Below are 26,555 nucleotides of genomic sequence, written 5' to 3'. Positions count from 1 at the left end.
ATTCACATCCAAATGTCCATAAAATCAATCTTAAAAACCCCATTTAGATGTGTGTATTTTACGCACATCAGCGATGTATTGTGGTCCACCACAGAATTCAAATCCGAGCTGAGCTGCTTGGACCGGCATCTGTAGTTATTCTATCTTTTTAGAAAGTAGCTCTACTTGTGCCGCCAAGGCTGCTGTAGGATTTGCCTCGGCCCGATATACAACAGGCTTTGGACCTCTAGCCCGTGGAGTTTGCCACTGATAAGTGTTGGTGGCCATCTCTTCTATCAAATCCTGGCTTGCTCAGGTGTTTTTCTATTGATGGCTCCCCCTGCAGCTGCATCTACCATTTGTCTAGTGGCCGTATTCATGCCACTATAGAATGTCTGCACTTGCATCCAGAGAGGAAGACCATGGTGTGGGCAACACCTTAACAAGTCATTGAAGCGATCCCAAGCTTCGTACATCAATTCTCCTTCACCATGCACAAAAGAAGATATGTTATTTCGCATTCAAGCAGCCTTAGCAGAAGGAAAATACTTATTTAAAAATTTTTCAGCCAAAGAAGTCTAGGTAGTGATCGTTTTCAGTGGCAAGGACTAAAACCATCTTTTCACTCTATCCCTCAAAGAAAAAGGAAACAACCTCAATCGTATGGAATCATCAGTTATTCCATTAATCTTAAAGGTATCACGTATCTCCAAGAAATTGGCGATATGCTCGTTCGGATCTTCACTCGCCAATCCTCCAAATTGCACTGTATACTAGATCATTTGGATCACATTCGGCTTTATTTCAAAATTATTGGCCGCCACGAGAGACCTCACTATCCCAGTTTGCGTCCCTGCTAGAGAGGGCCTAGCAAACTCGTACGTGGTCCTATCACTATCACCTCCATTTGCATTGTGGTTCTCCATCTCACTAGTTCTAAGAATAGGAATCTTTGCTCCAATCTCCTCCTCTACTGTCTGCAAACTCCTCCTTAGCAATCTAAGAGAGCGCTCGAATTTAGGTAAAGGCTCTGTAAGATCATGATTAGAGCTCCTAGTCATAAACTACCTGAGCATAACAAAGAACAACAACACCAGCAAACAAAATAAGAACAAAAACTATACATAGAAAACAAAATATAAATAAAAAGAGAAATGACTAGACTAACAAATATCAAAATTTCAATTTAGTTCACAGCAAACCATTCCCCGGCAACGGTGCCAAAAACTTGATAGTAGTAAATCCTAAAGCAAGACTACGACCTAAGGCAGTGTACCTATCAGTGGAGTATAGCTAATGGCGAGTACCGAGTGTCATATTCCCTAAAGGACGTGTGAACCTAAACCTACTCAATTTTCTCTGTAATCTAATCTTAAAAATGGCGTTGAATGTTAAATACGAAATGAACTAAAGCTACTCTAATTGTTATCTAACTACGGCTACTAGGGAAGGATTAATTCAAGTTAAGGAATAACCCCTTGAGAATTATTGTCTCTAGGGAATGGAAACTAAAGATGGAATTGATTGCTTGAATTCAATTTCCGTGGAAAAATCTCTACACAATTAACGCCTTTCTCAAGGACACTGACATCTTAACTTAGATTAATTAGGTTGAAATCTCTTCCTAACTCTAATTATCCAAATTAGCATTATGTACTATTTAACACTATTAAGAGTTGTTAATTCTCAATCCGGTAGAACGAACACCCTATCTCTATGCGAATTCAATTCTAGGTTGCAAAGGATAATCCAAACCTAAACGTCTTTCCCAAGAACATTCAAATTCCAATAATCATTCAACTATATATGAAGAACAAATCAATAAGCACTTCCATTGCAAACCAATATTGAAAATCAATACATTCAATTCAAAAGTTAAGTACAAAAAGCCCTATATAAAGAATCCCAATGGGTTAACAAGTTTAGCTAATCACGTTAATTTTCTGTGGTCGTGCTCCTTAACGCTTCTTTTTCCTATTATCGAATGCACCCAGCACGACCCGTTTTGGTGCCCGTGTTGGGAACACGGCTTGCTCTTCAGAATGTGTTGGGAACACGACCAGTATTAAAACCAACACGGCCGTGTTCAGCTTCCTCATGCGCGAACTTGACTTGTTTCGACAACTTTGACGTCCAATTCTTCTCCAATTCTTCCCTTTATCACTCTTTGACTTCTTTTAGACCTAATGCACATAAATATATGCATAGGTGAGTGTTGGGACCAATTCACATCCAAATGTACATAAAATCAGCCTTAAAAACCACATTTAGATGTGCGTATTTTACGCACATTAGTGTTAGCCTCACAGAAGGATGTAGGTTCAGTGTGTGTTGTGATATTGCCTAGGTAGGCCCTATTTTGACTTGATATCATACCATAAGTAACGAAATGTTGAATTGGATATGATATCTTATGAGACACATAGTCCCTTAACCTGACGGGAGGCCGAGTCTGTCGAGTAGATCTTTTCAAGGCAATTTTTTCTTAAGTTGGTTCTTCTCTTGACTCGCTCAAGGAAATTTCTTCTTCATTGCTTGCTTCATCTTTTCCCCTTGAAGAAATTGGCCTTGAGTCTGTATTTTGCTCCCCCTCGGAACGTGCAACCTATTCTTGACTGCTTCCTTCAGAAAAAGCAAAGTTATGCGGAAATAACAAAGCTGGTGGCCCATGTGTATTTATCTGAGAGGGGTGTTCACGTATCTTATAGTAGGGTTCATGCTCTACAAATGATACATCCCTAGAGATATAGGTTTTGTGAGTTGTGGGGTCGTAACATTTATACCCTTTTTTCTCCGAAGAATACCCTAAAAATATGATTTTAACTGAACTTTTATCAAATTTGTTATTTCTTTTAATGTGAACAAAGCAAGTGCAACCAAATACTCGAATGTTTCCTAATTCTATTTTTCTTCTTTGAGAAGCTCTAATGGGCTCATATTCTTTAGTTTGACACTTGATAACCTATTAATGAGATAAGTGGTTGTTAAGACGACATCCGACTAATAGGTATTTGGGACATTATTTTGAAAATGGAGAGTTCTGGTGACTTCAAGAAGGTGTCTGTTTTTCCTTTCTGAGACTCCATTTTGTTTCAGGTATATTAATGCATGTAGTTTGGTGCAAAATTCTTTTTTTGTTAAAAAATTTTGTTTATTTATTCAATGCCATTGTCAGATCGAAAGATTTTAATTTTCGCATCATACTAATTTTTTACAAAATTAAAGAATTCTTAAAAGCAGGTAAATACCTCGTTTTTTCTTTTTAACAAATATACCCAGGTAGTGCGGGAGTAATCATCAATGAATGTAATAAAATATCTAAAATGATTATAAGACTCAACGGGAGCAGGTCCCCAAACATCAGAGTGTATTAATTCAAGGATTTTTTCAGAAACACTGGAAGATAGAGAAAATGGCAATCTAGTTTGTTTAGATAATTTTCAAACATCGCAATGACTAAAATTTAAGTTGTAATAAAATAGTTTATTTAAAACTTGATCGGATGGATGACTAAACCGCCAATGCATCAACATGTCTTGATCGACCAGGCTCGTCAACACAAAACATTGACTAGTAGTATCCTTTAGGTAATACAACCCATTTTCTAATTTTCCCTCACCAATTGTCTTCCCTATAATTCGGTCCTGAAGTAGCACTTTAGTTGGTGAGAATATGACATTGCAGTTTAAATCACGAGTTATTTTACTAGCAGAGAATAAATTTAACTTAAAGTCAAGTAAGAATAAAATATTTTTTATATTTCTGTTAAAAAATTGAGTAATGCCAAAACCATAGATTTTGACTTTATTTCCATTGGCAACCATCATATGTTGGGAGTCCTTAATTGAAATAAAATTTTGCAACTTTGTTGGATCCCATGTCATATGATCGGTCGCTCCTGAATCAATAATCCAATTACTTGTATTTTACATGTATTTGCAAATTTTATTTGTTTAGGGTTTGATACTAAACCTGACTCTCTAGAATTTCCTAATGTCTTTTATCTTTCAACAAAATTCAAAGTGAACAACCTCTGCTACTGCCTCTATTATAGCATGCTACAAATCTCAATCAAGTTAAAAAGCGAATGAGTTCTCAAATGTCAGCCCCTGCACTTAGAAGAAAAGAAAAACAATATGCTGAAACTCATAGCATGATCACTCGAGGTAAAGCTGGAATTTTTAGTCCTAAGACTTGTATTGCAAATTCTTTTTATTGTGAGCCTGCCATAGTTAAACAAGCTCTTAAAGACGAGAATTGGAGAAAGACCATGAATGAAGAAATGACAGCACTTGCCAAGAATCATATATGGAAACTAGTTCCTTTTTCTCCAAACATGAATATAGTAAACAATAAATGGGTTTTCCGTCTCAAACACAACGCTAATGGCTCCATACATAGGTATAAAGCTCTTCTTGTGGCAAGGGGGTATCTTCAAACTCCTAGAATAGATTATTCTAAAAATTTTAGTATGGTAACTAATGCATCTACAATTTGGATTATTCTTACCATTATCGTTTCAAAGAATTTGAGCATAAAGCAACTTAACATCAACGCCTTTTTAAATGGAGAGCTTCACGAAACTGTATATATGACTTAGCCAAAAGGTTTTGTTGATCTTGCTAAACCTGACCCTATGTGTAAACTTGAAAAGGCATTTTATGGATTAAAACAAGCGCCTCGCACTTGGTATGATCAGCTGAGAAAGACACTACAAGGCTGGAATTTTATTTAGTCTTAATGTGATTCATCTCTCTTTTTCTACCAAACTAAAACTCAAGTGATTTTTTTCCTCGTCTATGTTAATGATATTATCATCACAGGAAGTGATATAAATATGCTACAAAATCTCACTCGACAACTAAACTATACTTTTACTCTTAAAGATCTTGGAGATCTTCATCACTTTCTTGGTATTCAGGTACATCGAGATTGCTCTAGTTTATTTCTTACTCAAACTTAATATATACTTGACATTCTATTTAAGTTTGAGAAGTTGAAGTGCAAATCATGTCCAGCTCCTATAAGTACAGGCAAGAGTATTAATGTTAATGATGGTAATCTTATGTCCAATCCTACCATATATCGAAGTATTGTTAGGGCTCTCCAATATGTAATCATACAAGGCCTGATATTGCCTTTATAGTTAACAAATTGAGTCAATTCTTATTAGCCCCTACTGATGTGCATTGGTGAACTTTGAAGCGTGCGTTCAGGTAAGTGTGTTCCACTATTTATAGGATACACTTTTTCTTGGATTGCATATTCAGTGTAATGAAAGGATTAATGTGACTATTTTTTGGATGCCGATTGGGCCTCCTATTTTGATTATTGTCGCTTTGTTGGTGGTTATTTTGTGTATTTGGGAGATACATTAGTTTCATGGTCTTCCAAAAAGCAAAGTATAGTTGCCCGTTCAAGTACCAAGGCAGAATATCGGGTTCTTACGCATGTACCTGCTGAGATTACTTGGATTTAGTCACTGTTCAAAGAAATTGGAGTTCCTTGTTCCAATATTCCAGTTGCTTGATGTGATAATATGAGTGCCAATGCACTTGGTTCCAATTTGGTGTTTCATGCAAGGACGAAACACATAAAAGTTGATGTCCTTTTCATACGAAACAAGGTGCTCAATCGAGAACTTGAAGTTCGATTCATCCCTTCATATGATTAGGTAGCTGATTTGCTTACTAAACCTTTAACACACTCTCGCTTCCTTTTTCTTCGAGACAAACTCGGTGTTACAATGGTACCCTCGAGTTTCAAGGGGGACGTTGAGAAACTTGAATAAATAATCATATTCCAGCTCATTTATCCATATCTTTGATATCAACAATATCAGTATCGTAACAACTCCTTCTTCTTATAGAACTACTTTCTCAAGTTCTGTATAAGTTTGTTATTATTTCTCACTAGTTTCCTATTTTTAGTTAGTGGTTGCCTATTTTTTAGTTGGCATGTTGCCTTCTAAAACTTGTATATATATCTACATAATTAATGAGAAATGTGCATTGAGTTTTCCAGTTTGTCTACTTCTCTATTTCTTTTTGTTTTCTGACTAAGATGAAAGCATGAAGAATATTAATGGAGATCTTTGGTGATGTCATTCCAAGAACTACTACAAATTTTCATGATTTTGCATGGGAGAAAGGGATTGGAGAATTGAGAAAGCCAATATACTACATGGGCTCAACTTGCTATCAAATCATTGCAAACTTCATGTGCCAAGAGAAAATGGGATTGGAGGATTGAGAAAGCCACTATGCTGCAAGGGCTCAACGCTATCGAATTATTGCAAACTTCATCTGCCAAGGGAAAATGGGATTGGAGGAGAATCAATTTCTAGATTGAAGTTCTCCATATCAATCACCATGAGTCCTAAAAAACTGATGTCTTGGAGTCTTGGCAATTTTGAAATTCAAAATTTATCTTTATTTAGCTCAAAGTTGTCAAAGTCACCATTATTTCATCAAAAAATAAAGGGCTTTGTTTTTTTCTTCAATTGAAAATGTAATCAATAGAATAGAAATTCTATTGACAGTTACAAAAGAAAAAAAAAGAGAAGTAGGTCAACAAAGGGATCTTTTTAAGTTTAGAAAGGTACTTTTGTCTTTTTATTTTAAAATTTACAGTTAATTAAATGAAAATATAACAAAAGAATATTTAGTTTAGGGATTTTAGTATATTTTTTAAACATAGAGAACCTAATAATATAATAGGTCAAAATACAAGAGGTAAATAGTGTAATTATCCCAAGAAAATAAGAACCTTAATTTCTCTCGTCTCTCGCCTCTCAACCCTCCTCGCTTTTCACATTTTTGTCTTTCTTTTCTTCTTCAAGTTTCAAGTCGTCTTCCTAATTTTCCTAATTTCCCTCATCAGTTGCCTTCCTCCTACTTATCTTTGACATCTCTAGCATCTTTTTGTATGGAGGAGGCAACAATGATTGTGTAGAAACTTCAAACCATATTTTGCTTTAGGCAATGTAATGGCGCTATTGTAGTCATATAAAACTAATGTAATAGTGCTACAAAAGTAACATAACATATTTAGAATATTCTAGTAATAGTATTATCATATTAAGCCATTATGCCACTTGCATTTGACTGCCAAATAAACAAACTCCTAATTTAGAATCCTAAAATAAATAAAATTACCTCATTTTGATGCAATTCCAAGTAAATGACAACAAATTTTAAATTTAAAAACTCAATTGAAAATATCTAACCCTAAATAAAGTAACAACAATACATTGCCACTTTAAATAAAGAAAATAAAAACAATAATTAGAATACTCACCCATACGTAGCCATCCACGGCAACTTAAAGCTTCGTTAGAGACAACTACTATAATGAAGATGTTTTGTCCTTCATTGGGACCATTGCTATAATTGCTTTAAAAGACATAAAGAGGGATAAATAGCCTAATTGGCACAAAAAATTTTACACTTTGTATCTAATTGGTACTAAAACCTTAATTTTTTTTTTCTTTTTGGCCCATGATCTTCAATTTTGAAGCAAATACGGTACCTCATGGGATTCTGACTAGAATTTGAACACGTGGCAACCAGAATGAGTGTAGTTGCCACATAGATGCTACATAATATTTAAAAAATCCCTAACTTCTTTCTTAGTCACTAGTGGACCCAATTTTAAAATCCCTAGATTACTCTTATTACTTCAAATCAAATAAACCCTAATTTTATCCTAAGTTATATTTTACTCTCTCTTTACTGCTCTATCTTTACAATTCTCTCTAGTTTTGTATCTCCGTATAGCATAGAGGAATCTAACTTCAAATCCTTTCCTTCTCAACAATCGTGAAGATACAGAAGAGAAGACTTTAACAATCTCATTGGTATGCTCTTGATTGTGTAAAGCTCATTTAGGGTTGGAAATTAGGCAATGACGCTTGATTGGAGACAAAGGACTTAAAGTGAGGAAGCACTTGAGTAATGTAAGTTTGAACCTTGAAATTTGTGATTCTTCTATTATTCTCATTATTAAAATGAACTTATTGGTTTTCATTCGATTTATAAGCAAATGTAGGTACAAAATTATATGGGCTTTAGGCCCATTAAAAAATATGCATGTTAAGTAGCAATGCATGAATACATAAATTAGTTTGATGTTTGTGTTTCGTTTGACTATAGAAATATGGTTTGCTAGTATAAATTTTATTCATTTGTTTCATATTTGTCTTTTTTTTTAGTGGTTAATTCTGTATATTTTACTATACAATGGTATGAGTTTGGATTAGACACTAGGGGGAAAGTGATAATATCTAATATAGGATGGCTAGACTTTTGCATATCATATAAGATTAGCAATTTGGAGTTACACAACATGGCTAGGGAATTGGGCTTGTACCTTGAGATGCTAAAATTTTTCTAAAAGCATCCAAAGAAGGATCATTTTGATAGGTTTAGGAATTTGAATAATGATAATGATGTAGTGGAAATGAATTTGTTTGTTGATGAGTCAATGGTGATGCATATTTATGCTAAGGATAAAGCTAAAATGCAGGAAGTGGACATAGTGCAGAATGTAGAATAGAGAGATGGGAGTGATGGTCTGAATATTAAAAGTAATATGATTAGGGGTGATTGGTAGAATAATGAAAGTGATGTGGATGGGGGTGATGTGTCAGATTAGTGAAGAAGTAGAAGAAAGTGAGGAATAGTGTGATGGAGAGCAAAGAGATAATGACTTTATAGATTCAGATTATGACTTGAGAGATGACGGGGATGAAGAAGATAAGATATTTGAGCAACATATTGACAAGGAGTTAGAGAGAAATAGGGGTGGCAGCAACAATGTGGACATAAATGTAGAGGCAACTAACTATGATTCTAATGAAACTATGTATACAAGTTGTGAAAGAAGATTTGCAAGTGGATGTTTCAAGGTTGAAAGCATAGGGAGCAAGAAATATTGCATTGAAGTTTATTAATGGTGATGAGAAAGAGCAGTTATCTAGGTTTTATGATTTTAAATTGGAGTTATTAAGGAGCAATCCAGGATCTACTATTGTGTTTGACTTAAATGATTATGTGTTTAAAGGAATGTATGTATGCTTTGCTTTCTTGACAACTGCTTTTAAAAGAACATGTAGGCCATTAGTCTCTGTTGATGGTACTTGGTTGAAATGGATATTTAGGGGACAGCTACTGATAACAATTGACATTGATACTAATGACTACATATACCCAATTGCTCGGGCTATTGTAGAGAAGTAGAACAAAGTTTGCTACAAATAGCTCTTGTCTCTCTTAACAAAAGACCCGAAGATAAACAACAACTATTAATGGGCTTTCATGAGTCATGGGCACAAGGTAATCTCTATATCACTTTGTTTGATTTCTATTCTATAAATGTAATCAAAACAAATACTAATACTTTTTTATTAATGAATAGGGGTTGATTCATGTAATTGAGGAGTTGTTTCCTAATTCTAAGCACATATTCTGTATTAGACACATTCACACAAACTTTAGGAAGAGGTGGAATAGTTTAAGATTGAAATATCTTATTTTTGGGGCTGTCAGGGCTAGTTATGTGCAGATTTGCACAAAAATAATGGACAAATTACCATTTGAAAATAGGTATGCACATGAATACATAAATATCATTCCCTCACATTATTGGTCTAGATCTTATTTTAGGACTCATCCTAAGTATGGTATGTTATTGAACAGTTTGTATGAGTGCTTTAACAACTTTATTGTAAAAGCTAGGACTAAGGGAACAATCACCGTGAATGAAATTATTAGGACAAAGCTTCTGAAAAGAATTCACAGGAAAAGGGATGAAATGAGGAGAGTAGCAACTTTTTATCGTCTAAAAATACTTCCTAAATTAGAGAAGTCTAAGAAATTCAACTGGATGTATAGGACATAACTAGTGGTGATAGATTTCAAGTTGTACGTCATGGGGATCAATATGTAGTAGACAAGAAAGAAAGAACTTGTACATGTAGGAGGTGAGATTTAACTGAAATTCTATGTTGTTATGCAGTTAATATGTTGTGGTATAATAATAATATCCCTGAAAATTACTTAGATGATTATTATGGTTAGTACTCACCTTGACTATTATAGCCTTTTCCTTAATCCAACTACAACTATTAAGCTACTGCCCCCCAGTCCTACCCCCAATACATGTGCAACACCCTAAGAAAGGCCCTAAACCTATAAAAAGGAGAAAAGAGGATGAGGAGATTGAATCACTAATCGAAGATAGGAAAGGGAGCAAGAAGGGATCTATAATGATTTGCACCATCTGTGGGATAAAGGGCCACATTAAAAAATACCATGGAGTTTCAAACATGCTAGTTGTGTATAATAGAAGAAAAAATTGCCAGTAAGTAATATGACTATAATGAGTTTCTAATAGTTTAGAAAAATGTATTGTTGATATGGCTATGATGAGTTATAAATGCAAAGGAAGAAATCAAAGGGACAAACTAGTGCAAATCCAATTGATCACAACAATATTGTTGAGGAAATACTCCTGAGGGTAATGCTTTTGAGGGCATTCATCAAGATGAGGATATTGGGCAATAATATTAAGCAACATGATGACATTAGGCAGAATATGGAAGATGATGGCAATATAGATCCAATAGGTACTTTTGAAGGTCTATCCCCTATAATGCCAAGTTCACAGGTAAAGAATAACATTTTGAAATGGTGCTTAGATTTTTTTAAATACATGCACATTTACTAAGAGTTCAGTAATTATGTATAACATAGTCTACCAATCTTACTCAACCAAAGCAAGCTCCAAAAATCCAAAGCATATGTTCAATCTTTCAGATTTGGAGGTAGAAATGGCTCTTGAATTTGCATTCCAGAATTCATCAAATGCCACTGCACCACACATGAAGAGCATATATGATTTGCTCGGAGAAGTACCAGGACTAGGGCTTTTGAACTAGAGTGTCTAAGAACAGATATAGTCAAAGCAAGGGTAAAAGTATTGTGAAGACTGTGTAGAAGCCTTTCAAGCCCCCTGGATCCGTGAGCACTAAGATAAAAGCTCCTTCAAAGCCACCACATGACAAACCTACGGGAAAGAAGACTATAAAGACGAGCGTATATGTTGAGAAAGGCAAGCAAAAGGTTGAGGAATCTACAACAAAGAAGAAGGCTTGGTTGCCTCTTGGTAATGGAGAAAGAGCACTAGAATTGGGAAAAAAGTAGGGTCAACATTAGGACAGCCAAGTGGGGACCAAATTTTGTTTTACATACTCATTACTCAAGTTTGCTATTGAATCCTGTGAGATTTACTGTTTTGTGGTGCTGGTTTTGAGGACCAAGATGACAAGTGACCCTTTATAGATTTTTGTTTAGATAGATATGATTTCTTTGTGTTGTTTGGAATATATTCCCTAAACAAGTGGTCCTACACTTCATTATTTATATGTGATAACTTTTTCATTTGCTTCCTAATCATGCGTCCATTATTTATGTTTTCATTTGTTTCATGCTTGTAGTTTATCTTTAAGAGAATACAAGTAAAGTATTTAAAGCATAAACATAAATTACTCATTCATTATTTAAAATAATTACATAAGTTGATCTCAAGCACTGTAAAAAATATTGATCAAGTCATTACATAGCATTTAATATAGTTTTGGTACCATAAGGATACAAAACAATAAGTTTTAGTACTAACTATGTAAAACTTACTACTACTACAACTGACATCGATAAAATATCTTGCAGATCAACAACCCCACCACAACATAAAAGCCAATCTTGTAAAAATTCTCGGTCCCCTTCGTTACATCAATTTCTTCATTTAATTTTTTCATCTCTACTTTCATGGTTTCCATTTTCTTTCTCAACTCTCTCAGTTCCCTTGCATGGTCTCTTGTAGAACCACCTGTTTCAGCCTCAATCCTTTCTAGACTAGCAATCAGTTACTTCAACTCTGTCAATACCAACAAAGTCCTTTCATTCACCCATTCATCGTGCCATAAGAAAAGATTGCAGCTAGAACCCTTTAACACCAAATAAACTTTTATTTAGTAAAAGTTTTATAATGAAAAATTAAAACATGCAACTTACATCTGTGTAAGGGCATCCAAAGATTTACACTTAGGATTCTAGGGGGTTATTGAGATTCTTTGTCGAGGTCGACTTCCACATCCCTATTCTCTAATATGCATGCCTAGAAACACATCACCACTATCAAGAAACTCTCCTAGTTCAGAGTCTTCCGTTGCTTGCTGTGCTCGACGGTGATGCTTGTTGTAAGCTGCAAGTTGAGATGGTTACAACAAGAGGGAGAGGGATAATCATGATATATGATAGGGGAGGGGAGAGTAATAAGGTTGAGATAGTGAAATTAGGGTTACTTCCTATTTTACTTCACCATATATAGGGCCACTGATAACTAGAAAAGAAGTTAGGAATTTTTTTATATTATGTGGCATCTATGTGACAGCTACACTCATTCCGGCTACCACGTGTTCAAATTCTAGTTGGAATCTCATGAGGTAACGTATATTTGCTTTAAAATTAAAGATAGAGTACCAAAAATAAAAAAAAAAATTAAGGTTTTGGATACCAACCGGATACAAAGTGCAAAACTTTTGTACCAGCTAGGCTATTTACCCATGTAAAGGGCTTAGGATTTTTGGGCAACAAAAGGTAAATGAGTTAAGTTAATAAGGTAAAGCGGATTAAAATGAAAGATTTTTAGTTAGCTTGATTAGGATAAGTTAGATGGTCAATGAAATGGGATCAAACTGAATATGTTTAAAATTATATATGTGGATAACAAGTCATTATCCACCTCTTTCAATTTTAACCAACATTGGAAATTGCCAAAATAACTGAATTGAAAATTTTATGTCTAAATTAATGATACTAAAAGCTTTAGCCAAAATAGCAAAGATGTCGTGGAAGTTTGTATTTTTATGACCATTAAGCCTAAATTTGATTAGTTCGAAAAGGAAGAAACGTAACAAATGCTAAGTTTGTAATTTACTGAACATATATTACTATCATAGTACACAAGGACCTTTTAACCATGATAACTGTCTAGCGAAGTTTGCCCTGCTCAGATCAGAATATATAAAACAAGCCTACCATTTGAATCAATTCCAATCACTTGTTACATCTCATAACAAAGAGTTCTCTTAGCTACCAAATGCACTATCCAAATAAGCGTAACGCAAATCTCTAGAATCATTTTTTGGCAGAAGATATTATCTTGGGGAAACCATGATCGCAAGGTTCCCTGCCTCCCTTTGTGGCTGACAATGGTCAAGATCTACTCCCTAATGTAAGTGATCAGATCCTCAAATCAAACTAGAAAGACATTTTAAAACAAATATTGGAGCTGCTAAACACAAGAGCATCAGAATCAAACAGCTTAGCCATTCGAATGACTGTGAAAAAGACCATAGAGTGAAGAAAATATATTACAAATTAAGAAAGTTTTCCATCAAAATGGAAGGTTACAAGGTGGGTGTAAAAGCACATTGAAATTAAGAGATACAAATCTGAAGAGGATACAAGCTTACAACGCTGAGGTACAGCCTTCATATGTTCGATCAGTTTATTCAAACTCCAATTGCAGCTGGATACCAATCTGAAGCAAATAAATACTGTATTGCTCAGACCATAAACAGTTAAAACCTCGCACCATATGCTCCTACAATCTCCTTCCGAAGGGCTTTGTATGTGCAGAAGATGATGCAGAATGAATATTTGAAAAACCACCTGAGGATGATGCAGAATTATTTCCAGACAAACCACCTGGCTTCATCAGCGAAGTGGCACTGTAGGGCAAGAAGCAGATGTTGGGATTGGGTACTTATGAGTGCACTTTATAGACACATTTATGACAGGAGCATATTTACAGCATTACCTATTATTTCTTTGGAAAGATATTTTCTTCATGGCTGCAATATTCTTCACTTCTCGACTGCTCAAAAACAGAAAAGAAAAAGGTGAATGTCAAAGAGTAAACGAACTATTTCTGGACTAAGACACCTTACTTGAAAAACGTGAAATGTGGTGCAAATAGCCAAGACCCAGATACGAACAAAAACGTGCATAAGATACTTCAAAGTTTCTCTCTTTTGATTATGGTACTGAGTTTCGGATCGAGTTCTGGGTCAATTTATTTAGAATTTGTGATCTATCAGTTGGAAAGTTTGTAGTTATTGTTTTTTCTGCCTTTTTCACCTACTGTTAATCAGCAATAAGAACTCTAGTCTAGGAAATCCATTGGTTTAGAAGACTAGAATGTATGAAACTTTTGGATACTTAGAATAAAACTGAAAATGCATCTAACTCGCATCTTTTTCCTTTTAAATGCAGTCAGAATAACTTTCTAGAAACAAAGAAGCTGCCTCACACAATAATATCATAAGCAATAGGGCTCACAGACAAACATAAATAAATAAATTACTAAAAGATAAACCAAGTCTGACAACTTTCCAACTTCCTCATCACTTGTACCTTTCTTGTTGCCACGAGTATGGCTAGACTGGGGATTTAACTGAATTTTCAAAACTGATGAACCCACAGCGTTCTCAGCCTCTAACTGCTATTGCTGACGATAGGAGCTCAAGTTGAAAGCGTAAAAAGGATGGCACAGTTGCATATGTTGGACATCCAAGATGCGGCAGCTAGAGATAGAGCTTCACAGTGCGCCAGAACCTAATCTACTACGTGATTTCTCCAATCTTAGACCATGAGATGCATCAGCTGGTATTATAACAAATTTCTGCCCAAGACAATCACTGAAGCCACTTTTTCTGATCTGTAACTTGTGAAATGTCTCAAGTTCCTAGTCAACGTGTGATTCACAACTTCAGTTTTCCCATCCGCCTCAGGACGGTAGGAACAACTAAAACACAATTGAGTTCTATTTCAATCCACAATGAACTGCTGAAAATGACCACAGTCACTAACCATTATCGTGGCAACCCTTTGATGAAAGCCATCGAATCTCTAACCAAACTAATGTAGTTACAGGAAAAGCTTGCAAAACACATGCATGATTGAGGTGTTTAGTTTTTTCGTGTTGACAAACGGACAAGAAGGAACAGAGTCATGGGCAACCTACTTCACACCTTTCCAACAAAATCAACTGCCACTTGTGTTAAAGTTCAATATCCAGCATGTCCCTGATTGTAGAGAGCACACACGAAATGAAGAACAAGAGGCAAAGCACGAAACGATTCTTAAAGTAAACTAAGACTCTGAAATCCAAAGAGAAGTAATTTTTTGAGTGTATTATTCATCAATGGTTTACATCTACATATACAAGCTACATTCTCTAATTTAGGAATGAAAATCAACTAATAATGCCTAATAAAATCCCTATGATAATTCTCCTTTTTAGTATATTCCTATTTAGTATACAAGAGCCTAATTAGCATACAATAGTTGTAACACTCCCCCTCAAACTAGAGCATAGATGTTAATCATTCTCTAATAGTTGTAACACTCCCCCTCAACTCTAACTCCATGCAGAGCTTTTGTGAAAATATCTCCCAATTGTTCTCATATTTTCACATATCCTGTAGAAATTAGACCTTGCTAAAGCTTTTCACGAGTGAAATGACAATCAATCTCAATAATGCTTAGTTTGTTCACGAAAGGCTAGATTAGAAGCGATATGAAGGACAACTTGGTTGTCACACCATGGCTTATCCGATATTGAAATCTTAAGACCACTTCAATAAGAAGCTAATATATCCACATTATTTCACACAGACTTGACCATAGCCCTATATTCTGATTCTGCACTCGAATGTCAAACCATATTCTGCTTCTTGTTTTTCCATGAAACCAATTTTTTTCCAACAAAAACACAATAGCTTAAAGTCGATCTTTGATCTTCTTTGGATCCTGCTCAGTCAGCATCTAAAAAATATTCAAGCCTAGTATGACCATGGTTGCCATACAGGATTCCTCGCCCGAGTGCTCCTTTTATATAGGACAAAATTTGTTCTACAGCTTTCCAATGATCAACAGCTAGGGAAGACATATACTAGCTTATCACACTGATAGGCAATATCAAAATGAATCACAGTAAAATAATTCAATTTTCCAACTAATCTTTTGTATGTCTCAGGATCTACAAATAATTCACCATCTTTTGTCAACTGCAAATTAGAAACCACTGGAGTACTACATGGTTTAGCCTCTAATTTCCATGTCTCCATCATTAAGTCAAGCACATACTTCCTGTAAGATAAGAAGATCTCTTTCTTACTCGTCATTACCTCAACACCCAAGAAGTACTTTAGCGCCTATAAATCCTTTGTATGGAATTGACCATGGAGAAAAGATTTGAGAGATGAAATACCACTCGTATCATTCCCAGTAATGACAAATGCCATCAACATACACAACCAATAGGATGGTACCAACTACAAAATGCTTGTAGAATATAGAACGATCTTACTTACTTTTCTTCATGTCAAACTTCTCAACAGCTTAACTAAACTTTTCAAACCATGCCCAAGGACTTTGTTTCAGACTATACAAGGATTTTCGAAGATGAAAAACTTTCCCATTCTCCCCATGAGCAACAAAACCAGGTAGTTGCTCCATATGTTTTCCTCCTGAAGAAATGCATTCTTAACGTCCAACTGATATAGAGGCCAGTCATAAATGGCTGCCATAGAAATGAATAAGGGGTAATTACAAATGCCCCCTGAGGTTCGACATAATTTGCACTTACATCCTCTAGTTTTTTTAAAAATAAGCACTTTTATCCCTCCTTTTTGTATGTCGTTCATCCTAATAGTCCTTTCGTTAGTAGTATGTTAGTTTAATAAATTTTAAGTTGGTCAAAGTACTTAGATGTCACATTTTATTAACTTAGAAGGAGATTTTTACCCTAATATGAGTATATTAAACTGGAATTTATTTTAAAATGAAATAAAAATATTTTCATTTAAGTTAGAGAAGAAATGCAGCATTGTATTTTCTTCCATCTAAAAAAAAAAAATTTCATATTTAAAAAAAGTAATAAGAATAAGGAATTAAGCAAACTTTATAGCCCTTTTCAGTAATTTCACATAATACTAACACCTAAATAGATGGCAGTTAACATGAGGGATGAAAGTGCATATTATTAAAAAATAAGGGATGTAAGTGCAGGTTATGCCAAACCTCAAGAGGTGTTTATAAATTCCCCAATAAATAACCTGATAGAAGTAAGTTTAGCAACAGAAGAAAACGTGTTAAAATAATCAACTCCATACGTCTGAGCACATCCCTTAGCAACAAGACAAGCTTTCAGTATAGCAACAATCCCATTAGGATTAACTTTAACTGCAAATACTCATTTACAGCTAATAGCCTTTTTACCTGCAGGTAAGTTTACTAGGATCCCAGTACCGTTATCATCTAAAACATTCATCTCCTCAATCATAGCATTACACCATTCAAGATGAGATTGAGCTTCATGAATAATTTTAGGAATACAAATTGAATCAAATGATGTAACAAAAGAACAAGATGATGGTGACAAATGGTTATATGACATAAAAGAAGAGATTGAACAAGTGCATTGATGTTTATGTTTACGAAGGGCAATAGGATGTTCATCACTAGAACTAGGAAGTGGATTTAATGACAAAGGAATTGACGCAGGCCATGGAGCAAGAGGACTAAGAACAAGAGCAGGAACACTATCACGAGGTTGTTAGCTACGAGAAATAACATGTGTTACAGGAGACTTAATGGGAGCAAAGGAAGGAAGATCAGAACTAGCGGTTGTAATCATATAGATTAGTAAATCAACATCCTTCCCTTAACAGAAAGAACTTGAAGGATGAAGCAAATGGTATCTACTCTAGAAAGGTAACATTAGCTGACACAAGATACTTGTTAAGACTAGGATAGTAACATCTATAACCTTTTAGCACAAAAGAATACCCAATAAAGGTACATTTTAGAGATTTAGGATCAAGTTTAGTAACTTAAGATCGAAAATCCCAAACAAAACAAGTACAACCAAATATCCTAGGTTAAAATAAAGACAGACTAGAAAACTGAGGACAAAGTGTCTTTAAGATATGTAATAAAGGATTACCCAACAGTCAATGTGCTTTAAATAGGGACACAACTCCCGAACAAGCAATAGACTTTAGTACTCGTGTATTAAGAATGTAGAGGCCTCGAAACTCATGTGCTTTACCAATAATATTTTTTTGTCGTAAGATCCTGAACAAAAATCAGGGGAAAATGAGATACTACAATCAAAAGAACAAGTAAATTTACTGATAGAAACTAAATTAAAAGAAAAATCAGGTAAACTTAGAACGGATTGCAAAGGAATTGAGGGTATTGGAATAATTGTGCCAGAACCAAGAACACGAGATGCAAACCCATCTGCTAAAGTAATTGTGGAAGCTAAAGGCATGTGATTTAAAGGAAGAGAATAGACTAAAATTACTTGACATGTAGCACCAGAATCAATCCATTTGGAAGATAGGGAAACAAGACGTGTTCATTTTACCTAAATCAACGATTGCAGTGGTAGGAGTAGATGAAGACTTTAGAGATTCTTGATACTGTGAGAACTTGGCATACTCATGGGCTGACTGACTGTAACTTTTTACAATCTTTCTTTATATGTCCTGGCTTATGACAGTAACAACAGACAAAACCTCCCAAATCTTGTCCTCGAGTACTAGGATTTCAATCATGGCAACTAGAGTCTCCCCCTTTATTGCCATTTTGATAGGACTATCTCTCAGATTTAGAGGTGCGATCAACAAAACCACTACTAGATTGAGCAGGTGCTAAATTTTCTATGTAGAGTCTACTAAAAGCTTCTTCCAAAGAGGATATCTCAGGACTTGAAATAATTTGAGATTTAGCAGTATCAAACTCAGAAGATAGACCAATCAAGAAACTCATAATCGCTATTTTTTTTCTGTGCTTACTAAACCTTCACATCAGTACTAAATGGAAGTAACATATTAAGTTCCTCATGAGTCTTCTTAAAGTCCATAAAGTAGTCAGTAAGAGATTTGTCACTTTTTTATGCAAAATAAAAAACTTGGCATACCTCATAAGTGCATTTGATATTTCCCTTGTGAAAGTACATAAACTCCAAATATTTCATCAATTCTTTTACAAGTTCACAATGATTTATCAAACAAACCACCTCACTATCAATAGAGTTACGTATTTGTAAAAACAAACAGGCATCGTGCCTTAGCCATGAGCCTTTTGAGTCATCACTAGGTGGGTCATACTTAAATGATTTTCCATAGCAATACTCTGCAAATAAAGTCAAACAATCTTACTCCAATCTAAATAATTAGATCTATTAAGTCTATGTTCCATGATTTTTGACATTACAGGAATCACATCATACACACCGGACTTCTTTTCCTCCATTTCTCAAGAAATCAGCCAATTAAAATCTAAACTTACTAAAAATAACCTCAACACAGTGAAAGTACTATGAGAATCCAACCTATCCCAAAATAGATCCCACGCTGAATAGATGCTGACCTAAACAGGTAGAGAAAGACGCGCCCTCACGCGTTGGCGCGTGGCATTGTAGCAGCTTCCTTCTGATCTTGCGTGTGGGTCACACGCAGGGCCTCCCCAGGTCTGGGGGTGCGAGAAACAAATGTCCAAAAGAGGGACCTCTAAAAACCCTAACACCCTATTGTTTGTAATTTGCATAAAATTCTAGAGGTACAAGCCTTAAGGCTCTGATACCATGTCAATTAAGACTCTAAAAGTCAAAGTGAGAAGTAATTTTCTGTGTATAATTCATTGGTGGTTTACATCGATATATACAAGCTACATTCTCTAATTTAGGAATAAAAATCCACTAATAATGCCTAATCAAATCCCTATGATTATTCTCCTATTTCGTATACAATAGCTGTAACACTTAAGAAGTAACTATCCATCCAAAAATCACCAAGACTAGACTGCCTCACCACACTGAACCCATTACACCAGTGAACCATATGAACTAATGTCATACTGCTTTAGCTACACCAGTTAATTGCTTTCTCGTAAGCAGGCATCTGTTGATACTAAAGAGCCAATGTAACTAAATAAAGCAATTGGGACGTATTTTCTGGTTGAAGAATGACGCCTAGACTCGAATCAGAAGAGCATCAAACTGACTACAGAAGTGTCAATAAAATCAGGTAGAGCCAAAATTGGTGTTGTACTGGCAGCAAGTTTCAAATTTTCAAATGCCAAAACTCCTTCAGCTCAATGAAAAGAAATTAATGAATGATTGAGGCTAACGACACTGCAATTTTCCATAAACTTTGATGAACTTTAGGTACTAGGCAATAATCCCAAAAATCCATTTAACCCCTTAACTAAAGAAGGCTTCGAAGCGTTCTATCATTGCCTCTATAATTTGCTACTTTTTGCAGGATTTATCTCGTTGATAACTTATTAGTAGTAAAGTTAGAATAAGGCGTGTTCACAGTATTTTAATTAAATATTTAATTGCATGTGTTTAGAAGGAAATTTGCCACTTTTGATGAATTTCGAATTTCTAGTTACTTTTCTAGTCTCTTCTAGTTTGGACTGGATTAGAGTTTCTTTTTGTTCTTCTATTTATATTGTATGAGTACCCTAAGGGCCTAAGAACTCAATCGTTTTTTTTTTCTTCCAAACTTTCGGTATTCTAACCTAGAGAATCAACATAATTTTAATGGTTACTTATCTAGTATTTATGCGGAAATCAATAGACTTGTATAAGGTAGATTTCGATTTTTCACTTATCTTTCTTGTAGAGGCTTATGTCAGTTGGTATCAAAGCTAAGTTCATACCCTAACAACCATGGCTCAAAGAAGGCAAGAACATCGCAATGAGTTACTTATAGAGGAAATCTATGAATGTGATAATGCGATGCAATTTGAACAATAGGTTGGAGAGTTTATGGACCAACAAATGGAATAGATTATGAAACAATTAATGTAGAGAAGGACTGCACTCTTGAAATCTGGAACAGGCTTGATTGAAGGAGGGATTATAACTAGGAGGAATCAAATGGAGATTTGAGCAAGGTGATGATGAGTATTATGAAGAGATACTACAGGTCCCACGTAGGCGACAAAGAGCTCTAGTTGAAGAAGACAAGAGGTGTTGGAAAATAGGGAGGCAGACATAATTACCAGAATTCCATGGCACCCTTCAATCAAAGGAATTTCTTGATTACCTTTGCACTATGCATGGCAATATGATATGCAGGGAAAGGGAAATTATTTAAAGGGAGGGGAAGGTGAGAGTTGTTTGGTAAATAAAAATTAGTTATAAGGGAAGGGAGGGGAGAAAGTTTTGATTTTGTTTGGATACAAGGGAAGGAACGGGAATTATATTAGTAAGAAGACAAAATAGTATAAAGTAAGCAATAAAAAGAATAAGAAGAATGCCCATGTAAGTTCTACAGTGAGAATAAAACCTACAATTTACGTTAAGTTTTTAAAATATTTTTCAAAATAGCTTGAGATTTAATAATTTTGGACTATAGTTGGATGCATTAAAATGAGTTTATTATCAAAAAAGAGAAAGATAAATCATATATAATTTATTAAAATTATTAAAACATAACAAGTAAATTAGAGAGTTGAAAAATATTAGTACCAAAATACAATAATAAGCATAGTTAATATTCTATCATTTTTTTGGAAATAAAGAGTAGAAACATGCTAAAGATTTGCATAAACGTCCATCTGGCATTGTAGGTTGGAAGTGAATAAGTCAAGTTTATTATGATGTGTGTTTTCAAGTATATGAGAACCAACCACCTTCTGTAGTATGAGTTGAGTCCATTTTCTTTTCCATGCCATTAACACCAAGACTTTTTCTTTTCTTAACGAACATATAGTTAAATACACAAGTATTAGACTAAATGGAAAAGAATATACATACTAGAGTAATATTAACGTAAAAGATATAAAGGGCTTATTTAAAACACCATTAAACTGATAACAGGATAAAGAACTATATATACAAATTGTAATTCCTTATTAGGAGTTGAAATTTTTTTACAAGGGTGTAACTAATTTCAACTCATATAATCTCTTTAGTTAATTTTATTAACTAAAGAGATTTTAGCACAAATTGCTTGTACATGCTTTAAGCCCAATGAAAATTCACGTGCATTGTGCAAGGATGTGTTAAAAATATAAAACTATTCTTTGGAGCCTCACCTAAAATCTTAACCTAATCGGTTAAATAGTTCTTTGACAATAACCTACTACAATATATATATATATATATATATATATATATATAATGGTTATTGATTGCAGCAATACATATTTACTTGATAAAAACTTAAGTTCACTACTTGATGAAGTCAAGGAAGACTATATTCAGGGATTATTTTAATTTAGTATTTCATTATGGAAGTCACATTTTTCTTGTAAACTTTCCATTTAGGCTGTTTAGGTTTTAGTACCATCCACAATATTTATAGAATATTGAGAATGTTCTCTGCTTCCTATTTGTTTAGCATTAATTTCAAATATTTCCTAGTTTCAGTTTCCTACTTTTATTACGAGCAGGATTAGTTTTTAATTTACAAATACCATGTAGACTAATACTCTTGAAGATTTTATAATGGACGTTTAAAAATTAAAAGTTGGGTTAAAATTTAGATCTTCATGCTTTTTCTTTGTCTTACGTTTGTTTCATGCTTGTTATTTTGCATCACTAGGATGAAGCTCAATTTTGATATTACAGCTAGCAAATTATATATTTTTTTTTTTTACAGCTAGCAAATTTTCTTAGTCACTCATGAAAGTAGAGTAACCTAATAATTTTGAATTGTAACCTGCTAATCTACTGCTAAGGACGCAGAATTAATGACATCTTATACATCGTCATAAAAAATTGAAGCAAAAGAATTTCACAGGCATCATAATGGAAATTTAATTAAGATGACATGCCTCTTAAGAAAATCTATTTTTGATTTCTTCATTATGTTGCTTTTCACGTTAGACAGATTGTATCCAGGGCCACTACCTACAAAGAAAATAATCAAAGAAATACAACAAGAACATACAAGTTGTCAATACATACACTACAGTTTCACAGCTTCTGGAAAATGCAGCAAGTTCCCTGGTCTTAATACAAATAAATGTCTCAGTAAAAAACAAATGGAGGACAGTACAAGACAAGAAAACCAGTCATGAGATAAATAGGAAATCTTACTTCCAAAAGAGCTCCTTTTACTTGAAGGTGGAACCTTCGTACAAAGACGAATTTGCCTGCTTTGTTTTTCTGCAGAAATTTCCCTTGGTTAAAATTTTAAGAATACATAAAGAGTTAATACTACAAAAAACCATTATAAAATAAAATTCAGAGAATAGAACTTGCCTGACCTTGTACCATGTTAATCAAATATGGAATCTAAACATGCATTACATTTACAAAAAACCATGTTCCTTTCCCGCACTAGTATTAGAAGATTAAAATACTAAGCACTACAGACAGTGAAATTCCCTAATTTCAAGGCATAAAATCACTATATAAAAATGTACCAAATAAAAATCTTCATTAGATGATGATAATCATCTGATCCGAGCTTCTCACTCAAATTTGACAATATAAGAAACTCCATATTACTTTTCAATAGCCACCAATACATGAATAAAACTCCCATGTCACAGATCTAGCAATCTCTACTCACTCATGGAATGTAAAATTAGGAATAGAATAGACAGGAAGTCTTTCAACAAAGTTGTTTGGTTTACAATCAAAGCAACTGGTAGGGGCAATTCCCTGCTTTCACCACATCTTCACTAAAGCACAAATGGAATTCGCAAAATTTCCTTACGACATTCCCAAGAATAAGGATGAAACAGGTTCTTTAGCTAAGAGAAAACATAACTAAATCAACTGGGAATCACTAAACTAGCTCAATAGTACAAAGTTCACAAGCATTTGAACCAACAGCAATGCGAAAGAGCTAAAGCACATCGACTGCATGCTAGCCTTCAGTTAAAGAATTTGATAGAAATCTAAATTACACTAGGACTGCAAAGCATCTTCAGTTACAGTCAGATTTCAGATTTCCAAAAACCAAAATTGAAAGGACAAACAGAAGTTGAGATTAACATGGATCTAACACCGCTCTGTCCTGCGGCCCAGTTTTTGATTGTTACTCCAAAAAAAGAACTGCTTCAGAGAACTAAGAGCCTCAAATCACACATCATACAGTATCAGGAAAGAAGATGAAGTAAATTTCAGAAGTACACATTATACACATAAATACGTGCAAAGAAACATAATATGAAAGTAAAAGAAGAATCCACAGTTATACTACATATGAATCAGATGACAAAGAGCATACTATCATCCTCTTTCTTGTATGATTGTCGAAGTCGAGCAACTGCTTCATCCTCTTTCTTAGCAATTTCATTCAATTTTGCCTATAAGAATTTAACCCCAGTTAGAACAATTGTTTGCCAAGGACGCTGATTCTTACACAAGTTGGAAGAAAAAAAGAAAGGAAATTTTTTTTTGTCGAGAACACGAAATAATCTGCATAATAGGAAATGTAAAACTAACACACTTGTACGCATCTATGCATGTACAGATTAATATTGAGGAATTTTAAAAAAAAAATTGTAACTCAAGTATAAAAGAGTATACCTGATATAGTTTTTTCCATCTGAAGGAAACTTTATACCGTCTCATCCTCTCAATTGCAACATTAGCTTCTCTTTCACCAAACTGCTTCTCATAGAATGTCTTCCATAATTTATCAGTTATAGGACTAAGATCTCGCCCCTATATCAAATAACCAAAACTAAGAAAAGCTCAATAAATTCTACGAACCAAATGTGAAAGCCTTGTACAAAAATGATGTAATAGGCCCATCTTACTTGTGTACTCTTCTCTACGTGCATCAACTGATCCATTGTACAATGCGGTAAAATTTGATCAAGAAGATGTAAATCGGTTTCTCCAACATCTCCTAAATATCTTACATGACTTATTGCTACACTAACACAAAGATCAACCAAAGAAGGTGCTTTCCTCTCTATCAAAGAAGTACCATTCCTCTTTCTCTTAAGCATATTACTTCACCTCACTTCCAAATATGCCCTTTGGTAAAGCTATCAAAAACAATTTACAGTTCAGTCAGTAACATACATAACAAAATAAACAAAATCAACTATATCTAATCCAATTAAACCAATGACACATAAATTCTAGGTCATTTATACACATATATGTGATACAAATTAAATCTATACACACACATATACAAAAAGAAAAAAGAAAAAGAAAAGAAGATAGGATCTTCAATTATGTCGAGTCATAAATTTGTTTAATTACTATTAACATTACTGAAATTCCCAAATTGTTCCCAAGTCCCAATCAAACTCACATCGCAGTAGTCATTTATATGCATAAAAACTAAAATCAAAATCAGATAATTATATTTTCAATTGCATGTATCAGCAAAGCTAAATAAATAAATATAAAATAAAATAACGGATCAGAGATTACGGAATGATCGGAAATGGAGAAGAGGACGGCGTTGACTAGATTCCCACGATGACTAATCGGAAACTCTCTTTGCTTTTGGTTTCTCTTTTTTGGCTAACCTACGCTCAATTTGCTAATATGCGCCGTTTCTTTGCAGGTGAAGGATCAAAAGCTAGGAGATGACGAGGATATATATACATGTAAGATGTTTGGTGGTAGCCTTTGCTAAAGTGAGCAGTTGGGGGCTTAAGAGTAAAAACGCGAGCTTTAATTGGCGGGTGAATCTGTATTTTCGTTATTATTGTTAATTTAACTTGCATGTATAGACTGCAGAATTTATTTTTACCATGCGAAGTACAAGAGAAAAAATTATTTGCTCGATTTAATACTCTTTTTCTTTAGATACTTTGTTCCAAAATTAACAAATTTAATATCCACTTTACACTTTGAATCCTTAATTTGCAAATATGATAAGGCGATTTAAAAATAAAATCTTTTGATAATAATATTACTTTTATATAAAATTAAACCTTTTATTATATCACGTCAAATATTTATCTGATATAGTATATTAAAATTATTTAAGTGAATATTTTTATTTTTTAATTCAGTTAATTGATCTTATTTGAAAATTTTAATAAATTTTAATTTAAAAAAATTTCATATTTATGTATCAATATATATTTTTATATCAGGATATTCTATATAATTATTTAATAAGTATATGTAATTTTTTTTAACAAGAGATATAATTAAAATATGTTAGGATCCTATAACTTTTTTTAATTTTTCACTCTATTGAGATTCCATTGAGAAATTTTGAATTCAATATCTCTACCTCTAAAGACAAGAGCTCTTACTAACTCAGCTAAGTCTGGATTAAGTATGTGTAAGTTAATTTTATAATTAAACATTATATTTGATTATTGCAAAAAAACTTTAAATTTATGAAATATTAAATAAATTTTTTATATAAATTAAGTATAAAATATCTTTTATTAACTATTGTAAAATAGATTACCAGATAATATTAAAATTAGTTCGTCACATTTACTAAAGGTGATATTTTTTTACTTTTTTAGTAAACTAATCCGAAT

General features: G+C 33.9%; 1 protein-coding gene and 1 long non-coding RNA gene across 2 annotated transcripts; one reads left to right on the top strand and one right to left on the bottom strand.

Annotated features, from left to right (window-relative positions):
- The first annotated feature begins 7,637 nt into the window (after window positions 1–7,637).
- On the top strand, window positions 7,638–11,432 carry LOC125370223. The gene is made up of 2 exons (XR_007216189.1): window positions 7,638–7,936; window positions 10,797–11,432. It is a non-coding gene; the product is annotated as an uncharacterized LOC125370223 (long non-coding RNA).
- A 1,964-nt stretch (window positions 11,433–13,396) lies between these two features.
- On the bottom strand, window positions 13,397–25,675 carry LOC8276927 (transcription elongation factor B polypeptide 3). The gene is made up of 8 exons (XM_002525848.4): window positions 25,480–25,675; window positions 24,849–25,082; window positions 24,616–24,753; window positions 24,314–24,392; window positions 23,173–23,241; window positions 22,908–22,983; window positions 13,864–13,920; window positions 13,397–13,774 (listed from the first exon to the last, which is right to left on the bottom strand). Exons 2-8 carry the CDS (start codon window positions 25,041–25,043, stop codon window positions 13,648–13,650), a joined length of 741 nt encoding a protein of 246 aa, XP_002525894.2. The 5' UTR covers window positions 25,044–25,082; window positions 25,480–25,675; the 3' UTR covers window positions 13,397–13,647.
- Between the last annotated feature and the right edge of the window lie 880 nt (window positions 25,676–26,555).

This window comes from Ricinus communis, chromosome 5 (genome assembly GCF_019578655.1).
Source record: "Ricinus communis isolate WT05 ecotype wild-type chromosome 5, ASM1957865v1, whole genome shotgun sequence".
Lineage (NCBI taxonomy): Eukaryota > Viridiplantae > Streptophyta > Magnoliopsida > Malpighiales > Euphorbiaceae > Ricinus > Ricinus communis.
This window is presented reverse-complemented; position numbering and strand designations above follow the sequence as displayed.

Excerpts from the sequence above, each read along its gene's own strand:
- LOC8276927 (XM_002525848.4), bottom strand. The coding sequence starts at position 25,043 with ATGCTTAAGAGAAAGAGGAATGGTACTTCTTTGATAGAGAGGAAAGCA. Across the intron at positions 22,984-23,172 it reads TAAAAGGAGCTCTTTTGGAA|GTAGTGGCCCTGGATACAAT; the intron begins GTAAGATTTCCT and ends TTTTCTTTGTAG. Across the intron at positions 13,921-22,907 it reads AAAATAGATTTTCTTAAGAG|TCGAGAAGTGAAGAATATTG; the intron begins GCATGTCATCTT and ends GTTTTTGAGCAG.